This window comes from Prionailurus viverrinus, chromosome A2, assembly GCF_022837055.1.
Source record: "Prionailurus viverrinus isolate Anna chromosome A2, UM_Priviv_1.0, whole genome shotgun sequence".
Lineage (NCBI taxonomy): Eukaryota > Metazoa > Chordata > Mammalia > Carnivora > Felidae > Prionailurus > Prionailurus viverrinus.
Window position 1 is genome coordinate 151,699,923 of NC_062562.1, and position 22,073 is coordinate 151,721,995.

Below are 22,073 nucleotides of genomic sequence, written 5' to 3' on the forward strand. Positions count from 1 at the left end.
ACAAAGACATTGGACCTGACAAGTTTATCCTTAAACCACAATCCTCCCAAACAAAGGGAGAGAAAAACCCAAACAACCTCATTTAACATCATCAAAAGGGGTGTTAAATATTTCAGGAGTTGAAGTTGCCATTGATGTCTTCAGTGGACTTTTCTAGTGATTTGGTGTTTTAGGCAATTGAGCAGAGACCTGCTGCTGATTTAGAGGAACGATTTCATTTTTTCTAGCCCATTTGTAGGCCCATTTTTTCAGTTTCCATTTGTAGGACGGTAGAGGAAGTTACAGCGTGGGGTTTCTCTAGCTGTCTGTGCATACGGGCTCACAGAGCATATGTGCACGTGCATGTTTTCATTTCCACGGAGTACAGTCCCTAGATACAAGGCTGGTGTTTGTTTTTCTGCTGAGGTCTCCTGCCTTTTTAATGCTTTTTCTGTTAGTCCCCCTGAAGGAACTCTACAGACTGTCCTGGAGCAAATGAGGCTTTTTCTTAAGCTGCCCGTCTTGGGCTTTGCACGTAGCATTTCCATTCCTTACTCGTGAATGAGTGCTTTTTCCCCTACTGACCGTTAGGGCCTTGTGGAAGGCCACAGGGTGGCAAAGGGAAAATATTCGGAGATCTTGCCTGGTGTAATAGGGGAGCTCGTGACACTCAGATTTTCTTGTTTATGCCTTTTCTGAATCTCCATGTGCCATATTTCGTCAAATACATTTTTTTTACAAGGTGCTGGGAAACACCGGAACAGTGAGGTTTTATGGAAGGTGCACAGGGTGGGGCATTGCAAAACCTGAGTCGCGGGCCCATGTGGATCGTTGCCTCTGTGGTAAGGCCTTATGGAAGGTGCCGTGTGGTTGCATCATTTTTGCGTGTGCAATTGTAAAAGATCAGGACAAGAAAGAGTCACCATGTAAATTGCTGGGCAGTTGTGCTAAGAATTCATTTAGTGAGGGCAGCCACGGGATGGGTTACACGTGTACTTGGTCTCTCTCGCCTTTGTGTTCTAACGGTTTGAACATCTTGCTATATACTGAGAGTGATTCTAGTGTTTAGATGTACTTTTTCAAACGTGGCCCCTAAGTGTGAAGCCAACTACGTGATTTAGTATGCAGCTGAAGAAACAGAGATCTGTTCTCACGTTGGAGGGAAAACTAGCTGTGTTTTCTTTACTAAAAGGTGGTTCACGAGTCTTTGCCATGTAAATGCTAACATAAAAGATTGTGTACCATGTCCTTCGTGGGTGACTAAAAGGAATTTCAAAGGCAATTTCCAAAGGCAATTAGGCAAGTTTGATACATAATTGACTTGAAAATAAGGTGCAGTGAAGTGTCTTTGTTTCTCAGTCATCTACCAAAGGAGCAGGTATAAGGTGGTCACTTACTGCTTTCTTTTTAACATTGTGATGTTAGAAGATAAAAGTCAAATTGTAACATTTGCAAGAGACTACTCAGGAGAGCCTTTAGTTAGTGTCCATCAGTGATGACAAGGGGTCGTGAGTCGTTTCTGACCTTTCCTGTCCCTGGAATGAGAAGTCTTGGTTGACCTGATCTCTGGTGTTGGGAGAGAACAGTGCTGCTTTTCAGAACGGTCAGTAGACCGGACTGAAATAAATGCTCTTTCTCAACTGGCCAGTCGAGTGCACTGGCTCCTGGAAGCTTCGGCAGCATCTGCGGTGGGGAGCGGCACTGCTTCCCCTTTAGGAGTGAGTGCGGTTCTCAAACGCTCAATGGTGGCCAGTGATTCAGGTCAGCTTAATTCTAAGTCAACGCTTCCTTCTCTTTTTACTTGTTTATACTCCTGGAATCTTATTATTTGCACCTTTTTCTCACTGTCTGACCTAGAGGCTTGGGGTCCAAGTTCTGTAAATGACATTTGACTCTTTGGCAGCCATGACGATACGCTAACACCCTGCCTCGTCTGAACATTTCATAGCAAGAGAACTATGCAGATTCCATCAAAGCAGCCATAGCGTATATTGCACTGGGATTTTATTTGGGCTCAGGAGGTCTTTATTTTCATCACTAGTCACATAATGTGGCCTAAGCTCATTGATGCAGAAGAAGCAGTAATATCCGCGGTTAAGCCCTGTCAGTTTCGTTGTGGTCAGAGCACGCAAGTGCTGACCGGCACAAAAGAAATGTTATAATTCACAGACCCTTCATAAACTAAGAGAGCGACTTCACTGATAAGTTACTGTTGTGGGGAAACCGCCCGCCCATGCTGTCAGTAATAACTTAAAATCAAGTAAAACAACGTAGCAGCTCTAGGGTGTACCTTTTCCAGTAAGACCTACTTAGCAAGTAAGTGGTGGTAGAAATCAGAACTATGTAATGTCTCCAAGCCAGGGGGATTGGGAGCTATATCCAGTCATGGAGCAGGAACATCTGTCGTGGAGAAAACGGCCTGGTTTTTCAAGAGGAAGAAGGAGGCCTTGATTTCCAAAGTGATTTTTTTCTCACAGGAAACATTTATTAAGTAGTTAGTTTACTATATTGTATGAGTTGCGGGGGACTTGAAGAGACGTAAGACGTCTCTCCCCTCGAGGGGCTCCCTGTAGGAAGTGGCTGGTGTGTGAGGCCTTCTGTACTTGCTTTCTCAGGAACAAACCACTCATTACATCCAAAAGAAAGCCAGTCAGATATCGCTAATAGCACTGTGGTCTTAATGATAGTTTTGGCCTTTTTAATAAGACAGGTATGGAAGTTTTTCTCCCTCCCAACTCAACCAATGCAGTGGTGTTGGTGATTAGTGGAAAGCGAAGAGAGAGACAGGTGCCCCCGCCACTCTCCAAAAGTAGAGAATTCCTATGAAACATTCCGTAAGCCAAAATGACAAAGCGAAGAGGCAATTGCCGTTAATTTATGTGGAAAGACGTTTGAGCGTTTCCAGACTTCCGCAATAACCTCTCTTAGGCTTCCCTGATACCTTAGGAACTTCTTGCTGACGGGTGTGCGAAGTAAATGGGCATACAGCACAGACGCTCGCAGATGCAGCTCGCAGCTCTGGCAGCTCCGCGCAGAGACGCTGGGTGCAGTTCCCCGGGAGGCGGCCCAGTGGCACCACTCCAGTTGCTCAGGTTGCGCACTGCCCCTCGCCCTTTGCGCTCGCCTCAAAACCACTGAACACTACTTGGACTCTTCTCAGAAATCCAAAAATCCTCTTCAGATCTCCTCCGGTTAGCGAAAACGGGTACTCACGTGGGTCTTTTGTAAAAGCAAAGTGGCGTAACCAGAACTTTTGAAAAGCCGGGGATACCTGTACTGATTTCAGTGTGTCTTCTGTCTCTACTTCTTTTTCCTTGGACAAAGAGAACAGTACAAGCCTCTTTCTAAAGGGGGACGCTATTTCTTTATGGGAATTTGGTGCCAAGGGTAAAGAGAAGCCATTGAAGGCAGCTGCTTAGAAGGGAATCAGAGAATTGAGAAAAGAGTACTGATCGCCACAAAGAGGACTTGCCAAGATCGCCTTTTTGTGGTGAGAACTTAGGATAGAAACGCTGAGGAGAAAGTTCCGGGGGAAGATTTTCCTCCGAGAGAGGAGATGTGACTACACAGGTGGGATGATTTGATTTCTCCTCCAACTCCAAAAAGGGGTTAAGGTATTAATAACATGGAAGCCAGTGAGGCTAGTTTGTGAGGCTTAGTTAGCCTCTGAGGGGCGACCGAGTCAGCCTTTCTGCTCTTCCTGTCCTCAGACCTGGAGAGCCCAAGATACAGGACGTGAGAACGGTGCTAGGTTTTCCTGAACTACAGTGCTGAGGAAGGAGGGCGGAGAAGAAGGCACTAACGTCCCAGCATCGGAGGCTTCCTGCTCGTCACCTGGGGTGGCAGGCTGTGGAATCTTCCGGTGGGGGTTGTGTGCTCCTGGCGGCTTTCTTGGTCAGATTCTGTTCGGCGCTGGTGGCTCCTCTGGCTGGGCTGTGTGCCCGCTTGTGTCAGGCCTGATCAGTGAGGTTACTGACCTTAGCCCAGGCTGGAAAAGTGTCCAAGTGGAAGAGGCTAACTCCCCATGTGTTGATGGCCACCATCACGATCACCAGGCCAATGACATTGACCCCCAGGCCAGCTTTCACCTGTAGGACACAAACCAAGCCCACCCAAGTCACTGAGCGGGCAGCAGCACAGACCCCGGGTGCTCCTCTGTGTCCCCCGCCCAAGGGTTGGTGCTGGTCTGTCGCAGTCGCTGCCTGGGGTCCGTAGTGTTGCACGAAGGGTGTCTTGGGAGCATAGCAGGATGGGCGAGGCCACTAGAACCGTCTCCACCTGCAGTGCCGCCACTCCCAAATGGAGGCCTGGCACGTGTGTGCTTGGAACACCAGGTCTCCGTTTGTTAAGACTCACGCCAAGCAGGGGGCCCGCGTGATAGGGAAGTGCATGAAGGCAGGAACTTCTCGGAACCTTTAACGTGCTGATACGTAGGGGGACCTGTAGGAGAGGCCAGGTTCTACAAAGCCTTTGCCACTGTTAACCGTGTTTTCCCTCCCAAAGGAACGGCCTCCGGAAGGTTGTGTACGTGGGGTTCACGTGGAGAACCAGGTCGGCTGCCTCTGCTCAGCCCTTCGGCGGGAGAGTGACGCGGGCGAGCTAGTTTTGCTTCTTTCCGCTGAGGGGATGTCGCCTCCACGACTCAGCCCTCCCGTTTCTGCCATGGAACTGAGCCTCACAGGCTGAGGGGGGGGTGGGGGGCAAGATGGGTGGCCGAGCCAGGGCCAGATGGAAAAACGCACAGTAAGAAGGGCTGGCATTAAGTTGGGAAAGCTGTGAGGAGATGGTTCCAGGCAAGTGACTAGATGTGTTGGCTCCCTGCTTTGTGGGCAGGGCCCTGGACGTATTAATTGGCCTTGCCCCCTGGGCTTTGGGCGTGGAGGGCCGCCCCTGTCTCCTAGCAGAGGGGGCAGGTTCTAAAGGGGCTGATCTTTTAGAAGGAACCATGTAGAACATTTGGTTGGCACCCCCACCTTTAGAAGATGAGGAAATTGAAGTCTCGAGTCAGCGCCCAGGACTCGCTCACTTCTTGTCACCTGGTGCCCTTGAAAGGCGCTGTCTCTGATCACTCGATTCCAGGGTAGAAGGTGCAGGGGGGATGGGGTGAGTGGTGGGGGCACCCGGGAGAGTTGGCTGGGGGGACAAGAGAGCTGGGGCCGAGCTCAACTCTCTTGAGCAGACAGGGTCGCGCAGTAAGAGATGGGGGAGGGGGGATGGCGGTGACCTCCCTTCCCCGAAGTATTACAGAGCGCTTAGGTGAGCGGGTTGAAAGCTGAAAAGGATCTGAATATCTGCTCCTGGCCTGGAGCTCTTGCTTCCTTTCCTCCATTTGATATTTACAGGGCCGCGGAGAACGAGTTTGGACTCGAGTGAAAAAGAATTGGTGAGGCCCTCCCTGCGCCGTCACCCCTTTCCCTTTCCCCTGGGCCCCTGTGGTGTCTCCCACTCGGCTCCCATGAGTAAGCCAGCAGCTTTTTGAATGAACATGCCTGCTGGTCCAGTGAAGAAACGGAGGCAAAGACTCGTGCCTCATCCCACTGGGCTGCGTCTCGTGTCTGTCCCAGCTTTGTCTGTCCGTGTACCCACTGTCTCCCAGAGTAGTGGGGCAGAGGACGTGGTTGCTATCCTTGGTGCCTGTGGGCCAAACCGAAAGCCTTCTTACCAGCACCGTTCTTTCTACCACACCGCACTGGGTGTTGGCAGACCACAGGCGCTGCCACAAAATGATAAAGTTCAGGAGAAGTCCTCCCGGCTGCCGGGGCTGGCGGGAAGAGGGCGGCCGCGACTCACCATATCTTTGATCTGGCAGTGCCCATAGCTGAAGACGATGGCGTTGGGGGGATTGCCCACGGGCAGCATCACTGCAAAGGAGATGCACATGGTGACTGGGATCAGGGTGTAGAGTGGATTAATGTGCAGCGTTTCGGACTAGGAGAGGAGAGAATTCACAGACACGTTAGCGTCGAGATTATGCTGGCGTTTCTTGGGCTCAGCATCGCAGGCACGCTTTCAATGATGGTTTGGTGTTCGCTAACCTTGGCTGGAGACCACGCGCTGGGGGTAGTTAAATCACTACCCTCAAGGGCATACAGTGCTGGGCAACCCAAATGGGCTCATGCTGCTCCCTCTCTCCCCATGGAAACATGGGCCTTAAGTTCCCTCCTGGAAGGGATGTTTCATTTCTTGGGGCTGGTCTAATTTTACTCCTTAGCTGAGAGATTCATCCTTCGAGCCCAAATCTCATGAATAAGCTGCTTTGATTGGAGTGGGGGTCCTTCATCCTTGGGGCGCAGAACCAAGGTTGTTTGGTTTTTTTTTCTAAGTAAGATGTTTGCTTTGCATGGGATTTGAACCCATGGCCTTGCCCTCGTCGTTGAGGGGTTTTGACTAAGTGCCCTCCCGTGCTCACACAGGTGACGGAGGGAGACATCTGAGCAATGAGCAGAGAGAGTGACCGGGGGTAGTTTGGGGTTAAAAAGAGCTGAAAGTTATCATTTTGTGGGGGATGGGGAGGAGCCTTTGTTTTCTAGGTTGCAGCCCGTGGATGGGACAGACGCAGCATCGTGTCTGGGGCGTTACTTTGGGCGCTGCTCAGCCAGGCTAAGACCTGGCAGTTGCTCTCCTCCCCTGGTCTGTCAGTAACAGACTGTTCTGAGACCGTGGGGTAAGGCTGGCATTGCCCTCAATTCTCAGACTCTCCTGGACAGAGAGATTGGGGGGAGGTGGTGATGCTGCAGTCTCGGTCTTTACAGCTGAATGTGCTCCTGGGGGCATTTTGCCTCCATTTTCTGTAGTTATTCCTCCTGCCCTCCTGTTACGTCTTAGGACAGAAAGAAATTTGATGGTGGTGAGGAATTGGAATCCTAGGGTTTTAAAGTTATTTTGCCCATTCACAACTGCCTCAAAACTAATCCTGTCTTTCGGAAAGGATTTTCTAGAAGCCTTGCTACAATCTGTTAATTTATTGATTTACTTCTCCGTGGCTCTTTGAAAGACGTCATCTCCAAACTATGGCTTGAGCACCAATCAGTGAAGGCCATGGCAATGACCAGAGGAGAGGGGCAGCCATGGAACTGCTCCCTGGGCCCGGGGGAGCCCATCTGGACACCTGGGAGCCCTGCCCCACTCACCAGGCTGCATAGGATAGGCAGGAAGATGGTGATGGTGGCTGGGTTGCTCACAAACTCTGTGACAATGGACACCAGGATGCATGCCAACAGGGTGATGGCCCACGGTGGGAGGCTACTCAGAGACAACATCTGGTGCCCAATCCATGTGGAGAGGCCAGAGCTCTGCAGGAACACAGGTGATACAATAAGAAGAAAGGAGGAAACACCCATTCCCAATGGAATTCTTAGACTCCAGAAGGTCAGGGATGTGTTGGGGGGGGGGGGGTAAAGGAACCACCAGGAGTCATCTAATTTGCCTCCCTATTTTCAGGCAGACTGGACCCAGAGGCATTACTGATTTGATGATTAATTAGAGACAGTTTTTATAGCCCAGAAAATTCTTTTTTTTTTTTAATTTTTTTTTTTAATGTTTATTTTTGAGACAGAGAAAGAGCATGAACGGGGGAGGAGCAGAGAGAGAGGGAGACACAGAATCGGAAGTGGGCTCCAGGCTCTGAGCCATCAGCCCAGAGCCTGACGCAGGGCTCGAACTCACGGACCGCGAGATCGTGACCTGAGCTGAAGTCGGACGCTCAACCGACTGAGCCACCCAGGCGCCCCATAGCCCAGAAAATTCTTTATGATTGTATAATGGCTTGGTAGGGGCTAGAGATTTTGGGGGCGACTAGGCCCTCAATGTCAATCTCATTACTCTCTCCAGCTTCTGACATTCTCACTCTGGGTATTCAGTCAACAGCGCTTTTTACACAGACTCCCCAGTGTAATCCTCACTTCTGCTTTTGAAACCTAGCTCGCTTATCACCTGTGAAAGGGTGAAAATTATCAACATCTTTGGATAATGACCTTTCCTGTGGTTTTGGGGGAGTCAGTGGGCAGGGCTGAACACTAGAAGCTTTACATGAGTGACGAAGGAGAGGATTACGGGTCTATCTCCACTGAGTGGGAAGGTGCCTCCTCCTGGGAAGCTGACCCAGAAGCCGAGTCATACAGTCCCAACCTGTTTCAGGTTCAATCTCATCATGGCTGACATCAGGATCTACAATTGTCAGTGCTTTTTCATGACACAAGATATAAAGGCATGCTGCCACTCTTGAACCTTTTCCATTAGCAAAATTTACATCGATCTGCTCCAATAAATGAATATTCCCTCTTGGAATAACTTATTTGGTTGGGAACTGTTCATTTGCCAATGGTGAAGATTCCCTCCCTCCCCTAAAAAATGAAGGACACCAATTGAATCCTTGTACTAAAAACCCCAGGTCGCCATATGCATTCTCCTCCCTCCCTCCCTTTTCCTCTCCGTCCTGTGGTTGATGTGCTCTGCTGTCCCCTGAGTACCCTGGAGACTGCAGACGCACTAAAGGACTGGAGAGTAGGGCTGAAAGCAAGGTGAGACATCTTATAACTCCTCAAGGTCAAGTCCTACTCATATTTTGCTGTTAAAGACAGCCTCACCACATCGTCAGCAGGCTTTTTCTCCCTTTTGCTGAATTCGTCAAAGGCTACTTGATCTCTATAGCACCCCAAGGCGAGCTCATAGGCAGCTGGTGACCGAAGGCTTTCAGAATTCTCTCTGCTCTGGCCCTTTTACCTGGGAGCCTTGACCGAGAGCTGCAAATCCAACATGCGGGGACTACAGCAATTCATGGATGGTACAGAGCTTTGAGGCCTATAGGAACTCTGTAATTGTTATCTCGTCTAGCACATTAAACCTGGCCCACTGGACAAAGACAGGATAAATTGATAAATTTAAAAATAAATTGATAAATTGGATTGTGAAGTTAGAAAAAATCACCAAAAGGAAGTCTTACTTTTTTTTAAACCTTGGTATGCATTTTACATTGGATTTTCCTCATGTCAAGACTGAAATGATTTCAAACTCGGTAGGAATCACTATGTCATACTTGAATTATATTACTAAAATTAGTAGAGTCATTAGATTGTACAGAAATATCAACTATGCTATCTGTAGTACATACACAAGTTAGGTTTAAAAAAAAATCTTTCCAGGCTAGACTCAGGGGCCAAAACTAACAACTGAAATTCAAAAAAGATAAGTATGATATTCTGAACTTGGAATCAGAAATACCAACAGCATGTATACAGAATTGGTTGAAAGACTTGAAGTTTAATAGTGGCTAATGGTTAAAAGAATGAGGGTTTAAAATTGTGTTGTTTATTTTTGAGAGAGAGAGAGGGAGAGAAAAAGCACGAGTGGGAGAGGGGCAGAGAGAGAGAAAGACAGAGGATCTGAAGCGGGCTCTGCACTGCCAGCCCGATGCAGGGCTCCAACTCACAAACCGTGAGATATGACCTGAGCCAGAGTCGGATGCTTAACCCACTGAGCCACCCAGGCACCTCCAGAATGGGGGTTTTAACTGGCTGCAATTTCAACATAAGTGTTGACATGAGTGCCGTTGAGGCCTTGTCAAAGCGTCCATAAAAATACAGAATGGTGCTTGGATCAGAGGTGAGAGTTGGGGCTGGAGTAATAGGACTACTTGACTCTGCAGTAGACTGACCGCCTCTGGACCACGTTTGAATAAGGTCAGGGTCAAAGTGTAGTGAGTGGTGAGGAGAGAGACCAGCGTGGTAAGGGGTCACTATTTCTTGATGAATGGTTGAAGGAACTAGGGACTTTTAGTTGAGAGAGGAAAAAAAAAAAAAAAAAAGATCTAAGGGGATCTAATAACTTTTTATTATTTTAATAATTATTACCTAGGATGGGGCTCCAGAGGACAGAGTCAGAGCCAATAGTGGAAGACAGACAGAGGACCTGAGCTGAATGTAAAGAACAATTCTCTGTTCCCTGCTCAAGAATATCCGGTCACTGGTGGTGTTCAAGCCCAGGGGTGTCGTGCAGGGAATTCTCTCATTGGGTAGACGGGACCCAGTGTCCTCCAAGGTTCCTTCCAAGTGTAGGATTCTTTGACCTTATTTTTAGTGATGCAGATAGCACTGGCTCTCAATGAATGGGCAGTCAGAAGTGAGCCAAGTTAATGAATATAGCAAAGGTCAAAGGACAAACGGTGTGAACCTGACTCATTGTGAGGATCATTCTCTACTTCAGGAAGGGCTAACGCTTTCCCACTGGCCCCCTTTATGAGATCTCATCCCAGTTCTGCCCAGTCAGGAAATCAGGGCGCGTTTACAGCATATGCCTGAGCGTTAGCGTGCATTCTCCCAAGGGGCTCAATATATGCGTAAGGACTGACTGAGGGGTAGTTCTCCGTGTGTCAGTGCAGGGTGTCTCCGGGCCCTTACAGACACGTCTCCTAACACCACTGTCACACGCCCACAGGGAGATGGCTATAAAATCCAATCTTTTGCTTGTGGCAGTGTGGGCCGGTGAGTGAGGTGTGAGCGCCCGTGTGCCAAGAGCCCATAGCTCAGCTGGTCTGTAGCTCTGTTCCCAGCAGCATTAGCTTAGGAGCTCAGGGCAGGAACAGGACACGGGATGGCCACTCCCATCTGGACTGTTCCCTTGGGTGACCATTCACCTCTCCCTCCGTGCCTTTGAATCTTCCTCCCAGAAGCGAAACGGCCATTAGGTAAAGCAGCTTGAAAATTCTTCGGCCCAGTGACAACAGAATTCAAGAGTTACCTTGCTGCCTGAAGCCAGAGCATAGCCTCCTCCCACCAGAATGACAATCTCCCAGGGCATGGTCTTCTGGAAGTCCTTCCAGGTGATGATGGGCTCCGTCCCCCGGGAAGGCTCCTGGTTCTGCCCTGGATCACAGGTAGACAGAGGTAGAGCCAGATGAACCCAAATAGGTGGGATTCGTGGAGTAAGGGCCTAATTGCTGAACCGATGACTTGGGAGAGGGCTCTGCCTCTATCGTGGGGTACGGGGGAGGCACTCAGAACAGCTTCGGTAAATCTCTTTCCCCCACTTCTGACTTGGGTATTATTGACTAGGGCCAGCCCCAACTTCTTCTCTCACCGTCACTCTTCTTCCCAAAGCAAGGCTTCTTTGCCGGGATCAGGAAAAGGAGGAAGCCGAGGAAAACGGAGACTGTGGCATCCGTGCGGTAGCCCTTCCTAGCAAAGAGACAGGCAGGGCTGGAGGAGGAGGGTAGCACGATGTCTCAGAACAGTCCCTCTGGACGCGGGGCCTCTCTTTGGGACCCAGGCTGGAGGGCGGTCAGCCTTCCCTCCTGCACCTGTTGCCCCACTAGCCAGCGGTGGGTTTAATGGGCAGCGGTCGATGTCTGGAGTCTGGGCCTGGCTAAGGTGGATGTCTAGTGTGGATCTACGGGCCCTAGAGAAGGAGACATCGGGAGTGATTTCGGTGAAGGGGAAGGGAAAAGGATGAGTTCTCTCTCCTGCAAGGGCCACACCTCCACGTGTGTCTTTGCTCCAAGGAGAAGCCGTGCTGAGAGCGAGCGGCGGCCCCGGCCCTCCGAGGTCCTGCCGGGGTGGCACGGGGGCCTCTGCCTGCCTCTCCCTGCCAAGGCCTCAGCCACCACTCTCACAGCTGATCCTGAACCCTCAGAGCCGCCTGTGAGGCAGCTCCAGTAACAAGACCAAGGTCACACGACTGGTAAGGGGCAGCACCACATCCCAACGCAACACACAGAGGCCACGTGGCCATTTTCTTCCTGACCCCACACTCTGGCTTCCCTTAAAAGAGGGGACTTTCCAGGGAACAGAAGAGCACTGCCCTTAGGAATGGAGGAGGGACACAGGTGGGACTGAAGACTCTGTGTGTGTATGTGGGCGGCGGGGGGGGGGGGGGGGGGGGTTGTCTCCTTAAGGAGGAGACAACATCACTTACTTTTCAAAGAAAGAATCCCAGCCAGGAACAAAGCCAGGCTCCCGGGTAAACCACAGCACGGTCATCAGGATGAAGAAAAATCCGGTTACCATTTCAGGGTAGCTACGAAATACAACAGAAAGAGTTGCTCCAGGAACCGGGAAGTCTGCATGTTTTTCACTTCGCTGCAGGCGCTCCTGCGTTCGGGGCTCAGAGCCACCAGCCCACGGCGCTGAGCGGCTGCCAGGAAGTGGGAAGCGGGCTGAGAAGGTGCCAGAACACATGGCGTTAACCACGGCTCCTCGAGGTGAGGCGGGGGGAGATATAGGGTGGCACAGCGGGATGCGGTTGTACAACAACACGAGGTCCACGGGGCGCCCGGTGGCTCACGTGGTTAAGGTTAAGCATCTGACTCTTGGTTTCGGCTCAGGTCATGATCTCACGGTTCGCGAGACAGTGCGGAGCCTGCTTGGGATTCTCTCTCTTCCTCTCTCTCTCTGCCCCAACCCTGCTGTCGCTCTTCCTCTCTCTCAAAATAAATAAACACACATTAAAAAGAAAATAAGACAAAACACAGTACAGCCTCCGAGGAGAATGCGGTGGAAGAGGCCCCCGAACGCTGCTGGTGAGGGCAGGAGCTGCGACAACCTTTTTGAGGGAATGTGCTGATGTATATCTGGAGCCTTCAACTTGGTCCTTCCTTTCATGCAAGGAAATAACCAGAAATGCCAGTGCTATGTTACCTATTTAAGAATTCAACATTGAAAATGGAAACAACCTACATATTCAGCGATATTCCATGACATCAGGTACATTTTGGTATAACTGTAGGCTCAAATGAGATACATTTAATGATCATGTTTGCATAGCAGAGTTAATGGCCTGGGAATATAACGACAGCCTAATCCTAAGTGGAGGGGCGGGAGGCAAGATATAATACTGTGTTTAGTTTGGATTGAATTTTAGCAAAAATACATATAATTTTGCACAAAACAAGCATATAAGGAAGAGTGCATTATGTTAACAGTTGTTGACAGTTAACACTGAATAACTAAAAGTCGGCTTTAGTTTTTTCTTTATATTTTCCTTATGTCCTAAATGTTCTACAATGAACATGTATTCCTTTTATAAATTAAAACATTTAAAAATACTGCTTATGCCGGGATCCTTTTGCCCAAACTGTAGCTGCCAATTGCCATCAACGGAGAAACGGCCCCAGATGGGACACGAGGTCACTGGGGAAAGCCGATGGAAATTGCTGAGGATGGGGGTGTCTTCAAGTCTGTATCTGATGATGCCCGATTCCTCCCCCCAAACCCCACCCCGCCCCAGCTCCCTAGGAGTGTCCGTGGACCAGCGGTGGCCCATTCAGAGCAGTGTGAGGGGGCTGACTTTACAGGGAATTGGGCCTGTCCGCAAGAGTGTGGCTGTACTGACTCGCACATCTTTCCCCGGCCACCCCACGTATGACATCCACACCCACACCACGGCTATACCTTGGACTTCGAATATGGTAAACGGGAAGGGTGGCCACCTGGAGTCTGGGCCAGCCGGACTTGGGCATTAAGTAGCAGTTCTAAATGCCTGGATTCATAGTTGTGGAAAACTCCCCCAGCTCAAGGGACTGTCGAGAACAAGGCTGCTTATGTGCTCATTTACCTGCCATGCTTTCCTGGGGAAGAGAAGGTGAATAGCTGATTTTTACCTAATGGCTCCCAGCTTTTCATATTCCTCTTGGATCCTCTTCTCTGACAACGCTTCCCTTTTGGTCTTCTTCTTCTTGCTCAGAGAGCAGGTCTCTCTAAAACTGAGGAGGAAGAATGAGCAAAAGAACGAGACAGAGAATCCAAAGCAGGCTCAGTGCTGTCAGCGCAGAGCCCGATATGGGGCTCAAACTCATGAACCATGAGATCGTGACCTGGTACCAAGTCAGATGCTTAACCGATTGAGCCAGGCACCCGATACCCTACAACTTTTTTTTCTGCCAGGTTTCACAGCCTCTCATCAGCCTCTCCCATAGGCTTTTGGGCATATTTATCTGGGTATATATCTGGTATGTCGGTGTGAAGTCATGTCTTACAGACTTGGGCAAGTGTATTTACATGGGGTTGTTTTCTACGCGCTGGAGGTATAGAAGTATGCGGCTGTCATTGATGTCATAGTAGCCTCTGTGTTGTTAAAAAAAAAAAAAAGTCTGGGGGTGGCTGGGTGGCTCAGTCGGTTGAGCATCCGACTTCAGCTCAGGTCATGATCTCACAATTTGTGAGTTCAAGCCCCACGTAGGGCTCTGTGCCGACAGCTCAGAGCCTGGAGCCTGAGACACAGGGTTCTGTGTCTCCCTCTGCCCCTCCCCTGCTTGCGTGCGCTCTCTCTCTCTCTTTCAAAAATAAACGTTAAAAAAAAATTTTTTTTTTAAAGTCTGCTCAGAGAACATTCCCTGAGCAATGGGAGTCTTGGGTCCCATGGACCAATATCAAAGCATCATGTGTATCTTCCCTTTATGTGTTTGAGGCTGGTCAACTTATGGTTATGAAGAAAAGGCTTCCTAAGCAGATTAATGTTAGAAATTATATTGCCGGAGGAATAGCTAACTTATGGTTCTGAGAAATATGAGCATATTTCACACAACGACTAAGTATAAATCAGTCATGTGTATAAAACAAAGCCTAAAGAAACTTCTACTTGGAGTCACGTTTCTTTAGAAATTAGTTCAAATTACTCCGTATGCTTTGAAGGAAATGAAACTACATTAACCACCCGCCATTCACACTTGTTCTAAATCAGGCAGTTCCTTTAACCAGCTAGTTGGAATTAAGAACATTCCACTGTGGAGCTCATAGTGAAATGCAGAGTCCATGTATGTTTAGAGGGTCTAGAACAGGTGACGCCTGACTCCCCATCTAGTACGGTGCGTTCTCCTCATGCGTCCTCCATGGTTATTGGTGGCTCCCCGAGGAGTGCTCTCCATGGTGCGCACCATGACTTTGGATGGACGGGAGAGCCTCGGTGCCTTGCTGGCAGGGCCCTGGGACTTACTTGCAGCCCAGGAACAGCCAGTGCATCCAGAACCAGCTGACCACCAGCATGATGAGGGAGATGGGGAAGCTGAAGAGGAACCAGGTGCCGAAGTTGACCACCTCTGCAGCTGGGTACTGGCTGGAGGGGAAGAAACCAGGTCAGTGATTAGAAAAGGGTGGGTTCCCATGTGGTGTCTGGGGGTAATAAGCTAAATGCTCCTTAAGAAGACATACATCAGAGCTAACGGCAGAGATGATGGTAACAATAAGGTAAAACGTTACCTAGAACTCACGTCTTTGACAGTCGCAACTCTACTGGTCCCAAGAATTATGAAGGAAACTTAAAAAAGGCACCTAAACACCCAAAATTGATTTCACTGAAGCGTATATACTTTGTGCTCAGGAGAACCACTCGGGAGCTCTTTGCTCTTAATTTATATAAAGATTCTTCTTATATGTTTACTCATCTGTTTTTCAGGACAACAGAGAATGGAAAGGACAGTCTGGTATACTTTGTGTGATAAAGTCACTGAAGCAATATGAGCTTTGACTGGGGGATGCCATTCTGGAGAAGTTTGGACTCTAGAGCATCAGGAGGGTTCCCGGTGTTGACTGTGCCCATAGGAGAACCATGACTTAGAATCTCTAAATCTTTGATCAACATGCACTGGTGTCTTAGCGTCTCAGGGAGGTTACCCGGAGGACTCTCCATTCATCACCAGGCAGGGCGGTGGCCCCAGCCCAGGTGTCATTTCCTGGGGAGCCACATGTGAGCCACGTCTATAGCCTAGACAACACCTGCATTCCTTTCCCCTTGGGCTCTTCTAGTTGGGACTGGGCACAGAACTCCTCTAAGGTGGGAGGAGACTGTGCCCCTCTCTTCACACTAGACACTGCACGGAAAAAGAGAACGACCGAGAGAAGAATCCCCCAGAGAGAAAATACAATGGAAGCACAGGATGCAAGAGTGTTTAATCTTCTCTGCCATCACAGAGAAACAACACTGTTGTTTTGCACTGTGGCCTGGTCGTGGACTTACCTTTACCATCGGTGTGCCTCTTGGGAAGTTGTGACAGCTCGTGCCCTCCCTAAGGGCCAGAGTCACTGTCAGTCACTGTCAGTGGAGAGAAGGGCTTTGGGAGCTAGAAGGACACCAGAGGGCATGTAAATCACTGAGTGATCACTCTGGGCTGCGCTGGGCCAACGGGTATGAAGTCTTGCATCATCTGTTCTCTGTACATAGAAGCCTAGGCCCTGCTCCTGGACCCAGGAAAAGGAATGGATTTTTCGGATAGATTAAATAGACTTTTGTGGATAAATGTTATCCATTTATCCATCTATAGCACTTTAGAAAGTGTGACTGTGTGTACTGAATGTAACAACCAATTTGTAGATTTTTTAAACACAGCCAGGATGCACTCTGGGGGTGGTCTGTTCACCAGTGCCAAGAAAAATAGCACGGTGGCATTTTCAGACCAGCGGGGATCCAGGGAGTCCACCTTCCTTTCACAGAATTCCTGTTGTCCAAGTCAGCCAATGTGATGACTAAATGTACCATGACACAAGCCAGGAAGTAGACTGAGGGAATATGAATCAGCCCGACCACAGAGTGAACCAGAAATTGAAGAGCAGAAACTCAGAGCTTGGACAGAACAATATGGTGTGACCACTCCGTGAAGTTCACGTCCCAGAGACTTCGGTCTTAACGTTCATTGGTCCATCTCCCCCCCCTCCCCTTCCTTCCTTCCTTGTTCTTTCCTTCCTTGTTCCTTCCTTCCTTCATTGCTTATTTCCTTCCTTCCTTCCTTCCTTCCTTCCTTCCCTCCCTCTCTCCCTCCATCTCTCCCTCCCCACCTCCCTCACTCCTTTCCCCCCCTTCCTCCTTTCCTCCCTTCTTTCCTTCCCCCATTCCCCCTTCAATCCTTCCCCTCTTCCTTCCTTACTTCCTCCCTTCCTTTCCTTCCTTCCCTCCTTCCCTCTCTGCTTCCTTCCTTCCTTCCTTCCTTCCTTCCTTCCTTCCATCTCTCCCTCCCCACCTCCCTCACTCCTTTCCCTCCCTTCCTCCTTTCCTCCCTTCAATCCTTCCCCCCTTCCTTCCTCCCTTCCTTTCCTTCCTTCCCTCCTTCCTTCCTTCTTTCCTTCCCTCCTTCCTTCCCTCTCTGCTTCCTTCCTTCCTTCCTTCCTTCCTTCCTCCCTCCCTCCCTCCCTTCCCTCCTTCCCTCCATCTCTCTCTCCCCACCTCCCTCGCTCCTTTCCCTCCCTTCCTCCTTCCTTCTTTCCTTCCCCCATTCCCCCTTCAATCCTTCCCCCTTTCCTTCCTCCCTCCCTTCCTACCTTCCTTCCCTCCTTCCTTCCCTCTCTCCTTCCTTTCTTCCTTCCTTCCTTCCTTTCTTCCTTCCCTTCCTCCCTCCCTCCATCTCTCCCTCCCCACCTCCCTCCCTCCTTTCTCTCCCTTCCTCCTTCCCTCCTTCCTTCCTTCCTTCCCCCATTCCCCCTTCCATCCTTCCCCCCTTCCTTCCTCCCTTCCTTCCTCCCTCCCTCCCTTCCTTCTGTCCCTCCCTCCCTCCATCTCTCCCTCCCCACCTCCCTCCCTCCTTTCCTCCTTCCCTCCTTCCTTCTTTCCTTCCCCCATTCCCCCCTTCAATCCTTCCTTCCTTCCTTCCTTCCTTCCTTCCTTCCTTCCCTTTCCTGCTAAATGGAAGGGTGTGTTTATCCTCTTGGCTATGATCAATTTCTCTGCCCTCTGCTCTGGAGCCCATCCTTTCTTGTTTTCTCAGTGATATCACTCTATCAATCATCACCTCTTTCCCAAAACTTTAATTTTCCTCTCACCTGGACATGCCTATCAGCATTTAAACACCTTCCGTCTTAAAACCCCCTTTTGACCCCACTGGACTCTTCCTTTGTCATCATCCCATACCTCTCCTTCCCATCACAGACAACTCTCCGTCTACTCACTTCCAGCATACTCTTCACCTCACTGACACTTGGCTTCACTTTTCAATCTCTTGACCAAGTTGCTCTTGCCTAGGTTACCTCTGTGTCACCAAATCAAATGGACACATTTTTGTCCTTCTTTTCCTTATCCATTCAGCCACTTGAAACAGTATAGCCCACCCCTTCCTCCTTGAACACTTTCTTCCCTTTGATGGAATGACACCAGATTTTCCTCTTCCCTGGGTGATCCCTTTTGTTGTCTCATTTATAGTCTACTTTAAAATATTCAAGCTTAATATTTACGGTCCCTGCTCTACTTAACTCTCCCTGTTTTCCCTGAGTGATTGATCTCCTTCACTCTCCTGACTTCAGTTTCCACATGCATCCCACCAGGACCCAATGCCATCTAATCTGGGGGCCCAGAACAACATGCAAATGTGGGGCCACTCGTTCAAAAATTATTAAGAATTTTCAGATGGTGACAGCAGAGCATTGAGCTAAGTATGGGGCCCTTCTGAGCATGGTAGTTGATGTGACAACATGGGTTACATGTTCATGAAGACAGCTCTTCAGGCCACTAAATCTGTGCCTTTAGCCTAAAAATAAGATTCAGAGCTGTGTATCCATCTGGACGTCTCAGCCTCCACGTCAACATTTCCTCATTTTTCCTCTCATTTAGGTAAAGGGCGACTCTCTTCCCCCAGCTGCAGAAGCCATGAGTCTGACAATCAGACTTGGCCTTTCCCTCTCTCGGGCCCATCTCTCAAATCTGACCATTTCTCCACTGCTGTCTGTGTTTGCCGGCCATCACCAGCTCTCTCCTGGGCATCTGCAGTGCTGTCCAAAATTATCTTCCTGCCGCCTACTTTTCCTTCCTGCTTCCTTCCTACTTTTTCCACTTTTTCAGTCCACCATCAGTTTCCCAAACTGTAAATCCGATCACCTCACTCCCTGCCTAAAATGCTTCAAAGACGTCTCATGGCCTTTCAGATGAAGTCCAAACTCCTTCGTGGGCCTCAAGAGGCCCTTTGCAATCTGCATTTCCACCTTTTGCCCTCTGCCATTTTCTTTTATGGGCTCTTTTCTCTCGCCTCAGTCCTGCCACTCACCGCTTTCTTTGGAAAACCTCTCTTCATCCATTGCACTCCCACTGAGCCTCGGGTCTCGCTTCCAAGGCTGTGTCTTTGGGGAGGCCTGTTCTCCCTGTAGACTGGGTGGCCCCCGTGGGCTCTCCCAGCAGAACCCTGCCCCTCTCCAGTCCCACTGAACTGTCATGCTCGACGTCTCTTTTCCCTCTTGGTATGGAAGCTACTCTAGGCCCATTTTCTGCCCTATCCTTAGCACCCCGTTCCATTCCTGACACGTAGTGGGTGTCGAGTAGATATTTGTTGACCAGGTGAGTTACTTACTTGTTGAAGTGTTCCAAGAAAATGAGGCTGGTGGAGGTACCAATAATGGTGGTCAGGCCCCCAATGGTAGCAGCGTAAGATATGCTCAGAGACAGGCACTTGCAGATCATCTGGTCACGCTGGGACTTGTACTTTCTGTTGAGCTCCTGGTTCCTGGGCCCAGGAATCAGGACTAGTGGCTTTTCCTATCGGAGGAAAATTAGTCAGTGCCTCCAACCCAGCGCGGGCTGTCCCCCACACAAGGCATGAAAATAGGGGCATCATGGCGCAGTGGAAAGACAAATCCCAATCCTAGTTTTACCGTTTACCAACTTGGGCAGCCCCGCTGGGCTGCATATTCTCCTGTAGAACGAAGATCTTATTTTCTCCACGAGATTGTTATAAAGAGTAAGTGAAGTAACGTACGTAAAGCACTTAGAGCATTTCCTGGCATTTAACGAATGCTAAGCTATTATTACTTTCGTTGTTCGTAACAGCGTGTTCTGTTTCTCACTTGAACTCCAGCAAAACTGGCTGCTCTCCGCTCTCTGTGTGAATAACACATGGAAGGTGGTTGTTCTATCCAGAGCTGGAGTGACAGTCCTGACCCCGAGAGGACTGAGAAGTAACGCTTACGTTGCAGGGGGAATCCAGTGTGTGATTCTCTCCTCCCTTCCTCACGCTTTTCTCCTTTTCGCCTCTTGGTTTTGCCTCCCCACGCCCCTCCTCTGCTTGCATATAAGGCCGGCCTTCTGTCTTCTCTCAGGTCCTGTTTGGCCCAGATGGCGGCCTTTCAGGGTCAGAGGTTGCTGACCTCTGGTCTCAAGTGTAGATAAAGAAGCAAGTGCCCTCTGCTCCCCCAGGCCTGGTCTCCCCTCACTGAGTCTTCATGAGACCAAGGCCAGCAGGCCAGATCCTGGGAAAACCATGGCGAAGAGGCCATCTTTCTCAAAGCCCTACCTCATAGGAGAGCCCAGGCCAGTCTGGACCCTCCCTAACCTTCCTGAAAGATTCATTATCAAAGCTGGAAGAGACCTCATAGATTCTCTGGTACGGTGGTTTTCCATGATCCTTTCTACTAATGAACATTTTCACGGGCCTCCAATACATAAAATATGATGTAGCATTTCATCAGCGTACATCTATTTTGTAACTAAAAGTACACACGTGTGGTCGTGTGGTCGGGGCGGGGTGGGGGGCGGGGCTTGGATTTGAACTGAGATGCTCCTCTCACTACTGGTTCTAAGGCCTGGGGCACATGATGTGATGTCCTTGCCTCATCTGCAGAAATGGAGTTCCAGACTGCTACCTCACCGAGCCAAGACTGGGGAGAAAATGCTTCGCACGTGCTTGGTACATAAAAAGCGTTTCATAAATGGTGATGGTTATTTATGACCATGATGGACGTTAAGGAATTGAGATTATCTGCATGGACACAAAGATTTGAAATCAAGGGTTTTAAGTGGTAGCTGCAATTTTATACCAGCTTCAGTATCTATCTTGTTTCTGCATTTTCTTTCAGTGGAATAGTAAGTAGCAGGAGGATCCTCGTTTGCACAGAAAAATTTTCTTACAATCTCAGAATCAGTAAAATATTTGCGTTTTTCCTGAAGCACTTATGAGAAACAGCTTGAACACCTCTGATCTGGTCAAACCCCCAGTTAAAAAAATTTTTTTTAATGTTTACTTTTTGAGAGCGAGAGAGAGCGAGAGAGAGTGTGCGAGCACAAGCGGGGGAGGGGCAGAGAGAGAGGGAGACACAGAATCCGAAACAGGCTCCAGGCTCTGAGCTGTCAGCACACAGCCCGACGCGGGGCTCGAACTCATGGACCGTGAGATCATGACCTGAACCAAAGTCAGACCAACTGAACCACCCAGGCGCCCCAACTTCCAGATATTATGGTTGAAGAAAAAACAGGGGCTCAGATGGTAGAATGGCTTGACAAAATCAACAGTGAGTTACATGTTTTATCCCCGTGGCACGTGCAGGCCAGACATGCATGTGGCTGGAGGCCTTGGTGGCAGCTCAGGCCCTGATGCCCTCATACTTTGAAGGCCAGCGCCCCTTCGGAAGCTCAAGGCCTTTCCTGTAGGAAACACGGTCCGGGGTGGGGCGGGGGGGGGGTGAGTTCTATTACCTGGGATCGGTGCTGCTTCTTGCTCTGGGGTGTTGCCATTTTGACAGGGTTGGTGATTGGGGGCACCCCATTCAGGTTCTGCAGGGACAAAGACCATCACACTGTCAGGAAGACGACATGGTGGCCCTCAGAGGGACCACGTAGTTGCCCCCACGGGCACCCCACGCCTCCGCGCAGTGGAAATGGGAAACCGGAAACCGGGCAGAATGCGCAGCAGGGGGCCGCCCCACTGTGCCTCCAGCCCGCACCTCCCCATCCAGCCTGGTATCGAGCCGCCCATGTGCACAGGCTTTTGAAACTGGGCAGAGCACGGCTGCGTCCTTGCAGGAGAGCCCGGCTTTCTGGAACTTCATTAGCTAACGATGAATCCTTCATTTTTCTTTAACGCAAAGGGGATGAAAAACAAAAATCCCACCACAGCAAAGTCCACAGTGTGGGCATCAAAATTTGGGCTGCCGTACGAAGACTTACAACCAGCTCTGGGGGAGGAGCAAGGCCGTAAACTCGGCTCTCCTCCGTGAATGTGACCCTTTTGATAGTTTTTGCGCGGACTCCCCAGTGCAAGGAATCCCGAGGGTGAATCTGTGGTTCCTGGAGGGCCGACGGTCGGGTTCCCGCGAAAAAGGCCACCGTGCACTTGATGAAAGGCTAAGCCCTCTCGCGACCGGGGTTCAGAGGTACCCAGGCCCTTGCCAGGAGCCCGTCCGGCCCCTCTCACGTCTGGGCTG

The 22,073-nt window shown here is 49.8% G+C and overlaps 1 protein-coding gene across 1 annotated transcript in view; it reads right to left on the minus strand.

Annotated features, from left to right (window-relative positions):
* Window positions 1–270: 270 nt before the first annotated feature.
* SLC13A4 (solute carrier family 13 member 4) overlaps window positions 271–22,073 on the minus strand; it is a 46,805-nt gene continuing 25,002 nt past the window's right edge. The window contains exons 8-17 of the mRNA XM_047849304.1: window positions 21,346–21,423; window positions 19,229–19,413; window positions 14,902–15,021; window positions 13,571–13,672; window positions 11,887–11,988; window positions 11,053–11,150; window positions 10,714–10,838; window positions 7,110–7,271; window positions 5,770–5,907; window positions 271–4,067 (exon numbers count right to left, since the gene is read on the minus strand). Of these exons, the coding sequence (XP_047705260.1) occupies window positions 3,930–4,067; window positions 5,770–5,907; window positions 7,110–7,271; window positions 10,714–10,838; window positions 11,053–11,150; window positions 11,887–11,988; window positions 13,571–13,672; window positions 14,902–15,021; window positions 19,229–19,413; window positions 21,346–21,423 (1,248 nt within the window). The 3' untranslated portion in view covers window positions 271–3,929. The remainder of the gene's footprint in view (window positions 4,068–5,769; window positions 5,908–7,109; window positions 7,272–10,713; window positions 10,839–11,052; window positions 11,151–11,886; window positions 11,989–13,570; window positions 13,673–14,901; window positions 15,022–19,228; window positions 19,414–21,345; window positions 21,424–22,073) is intronic.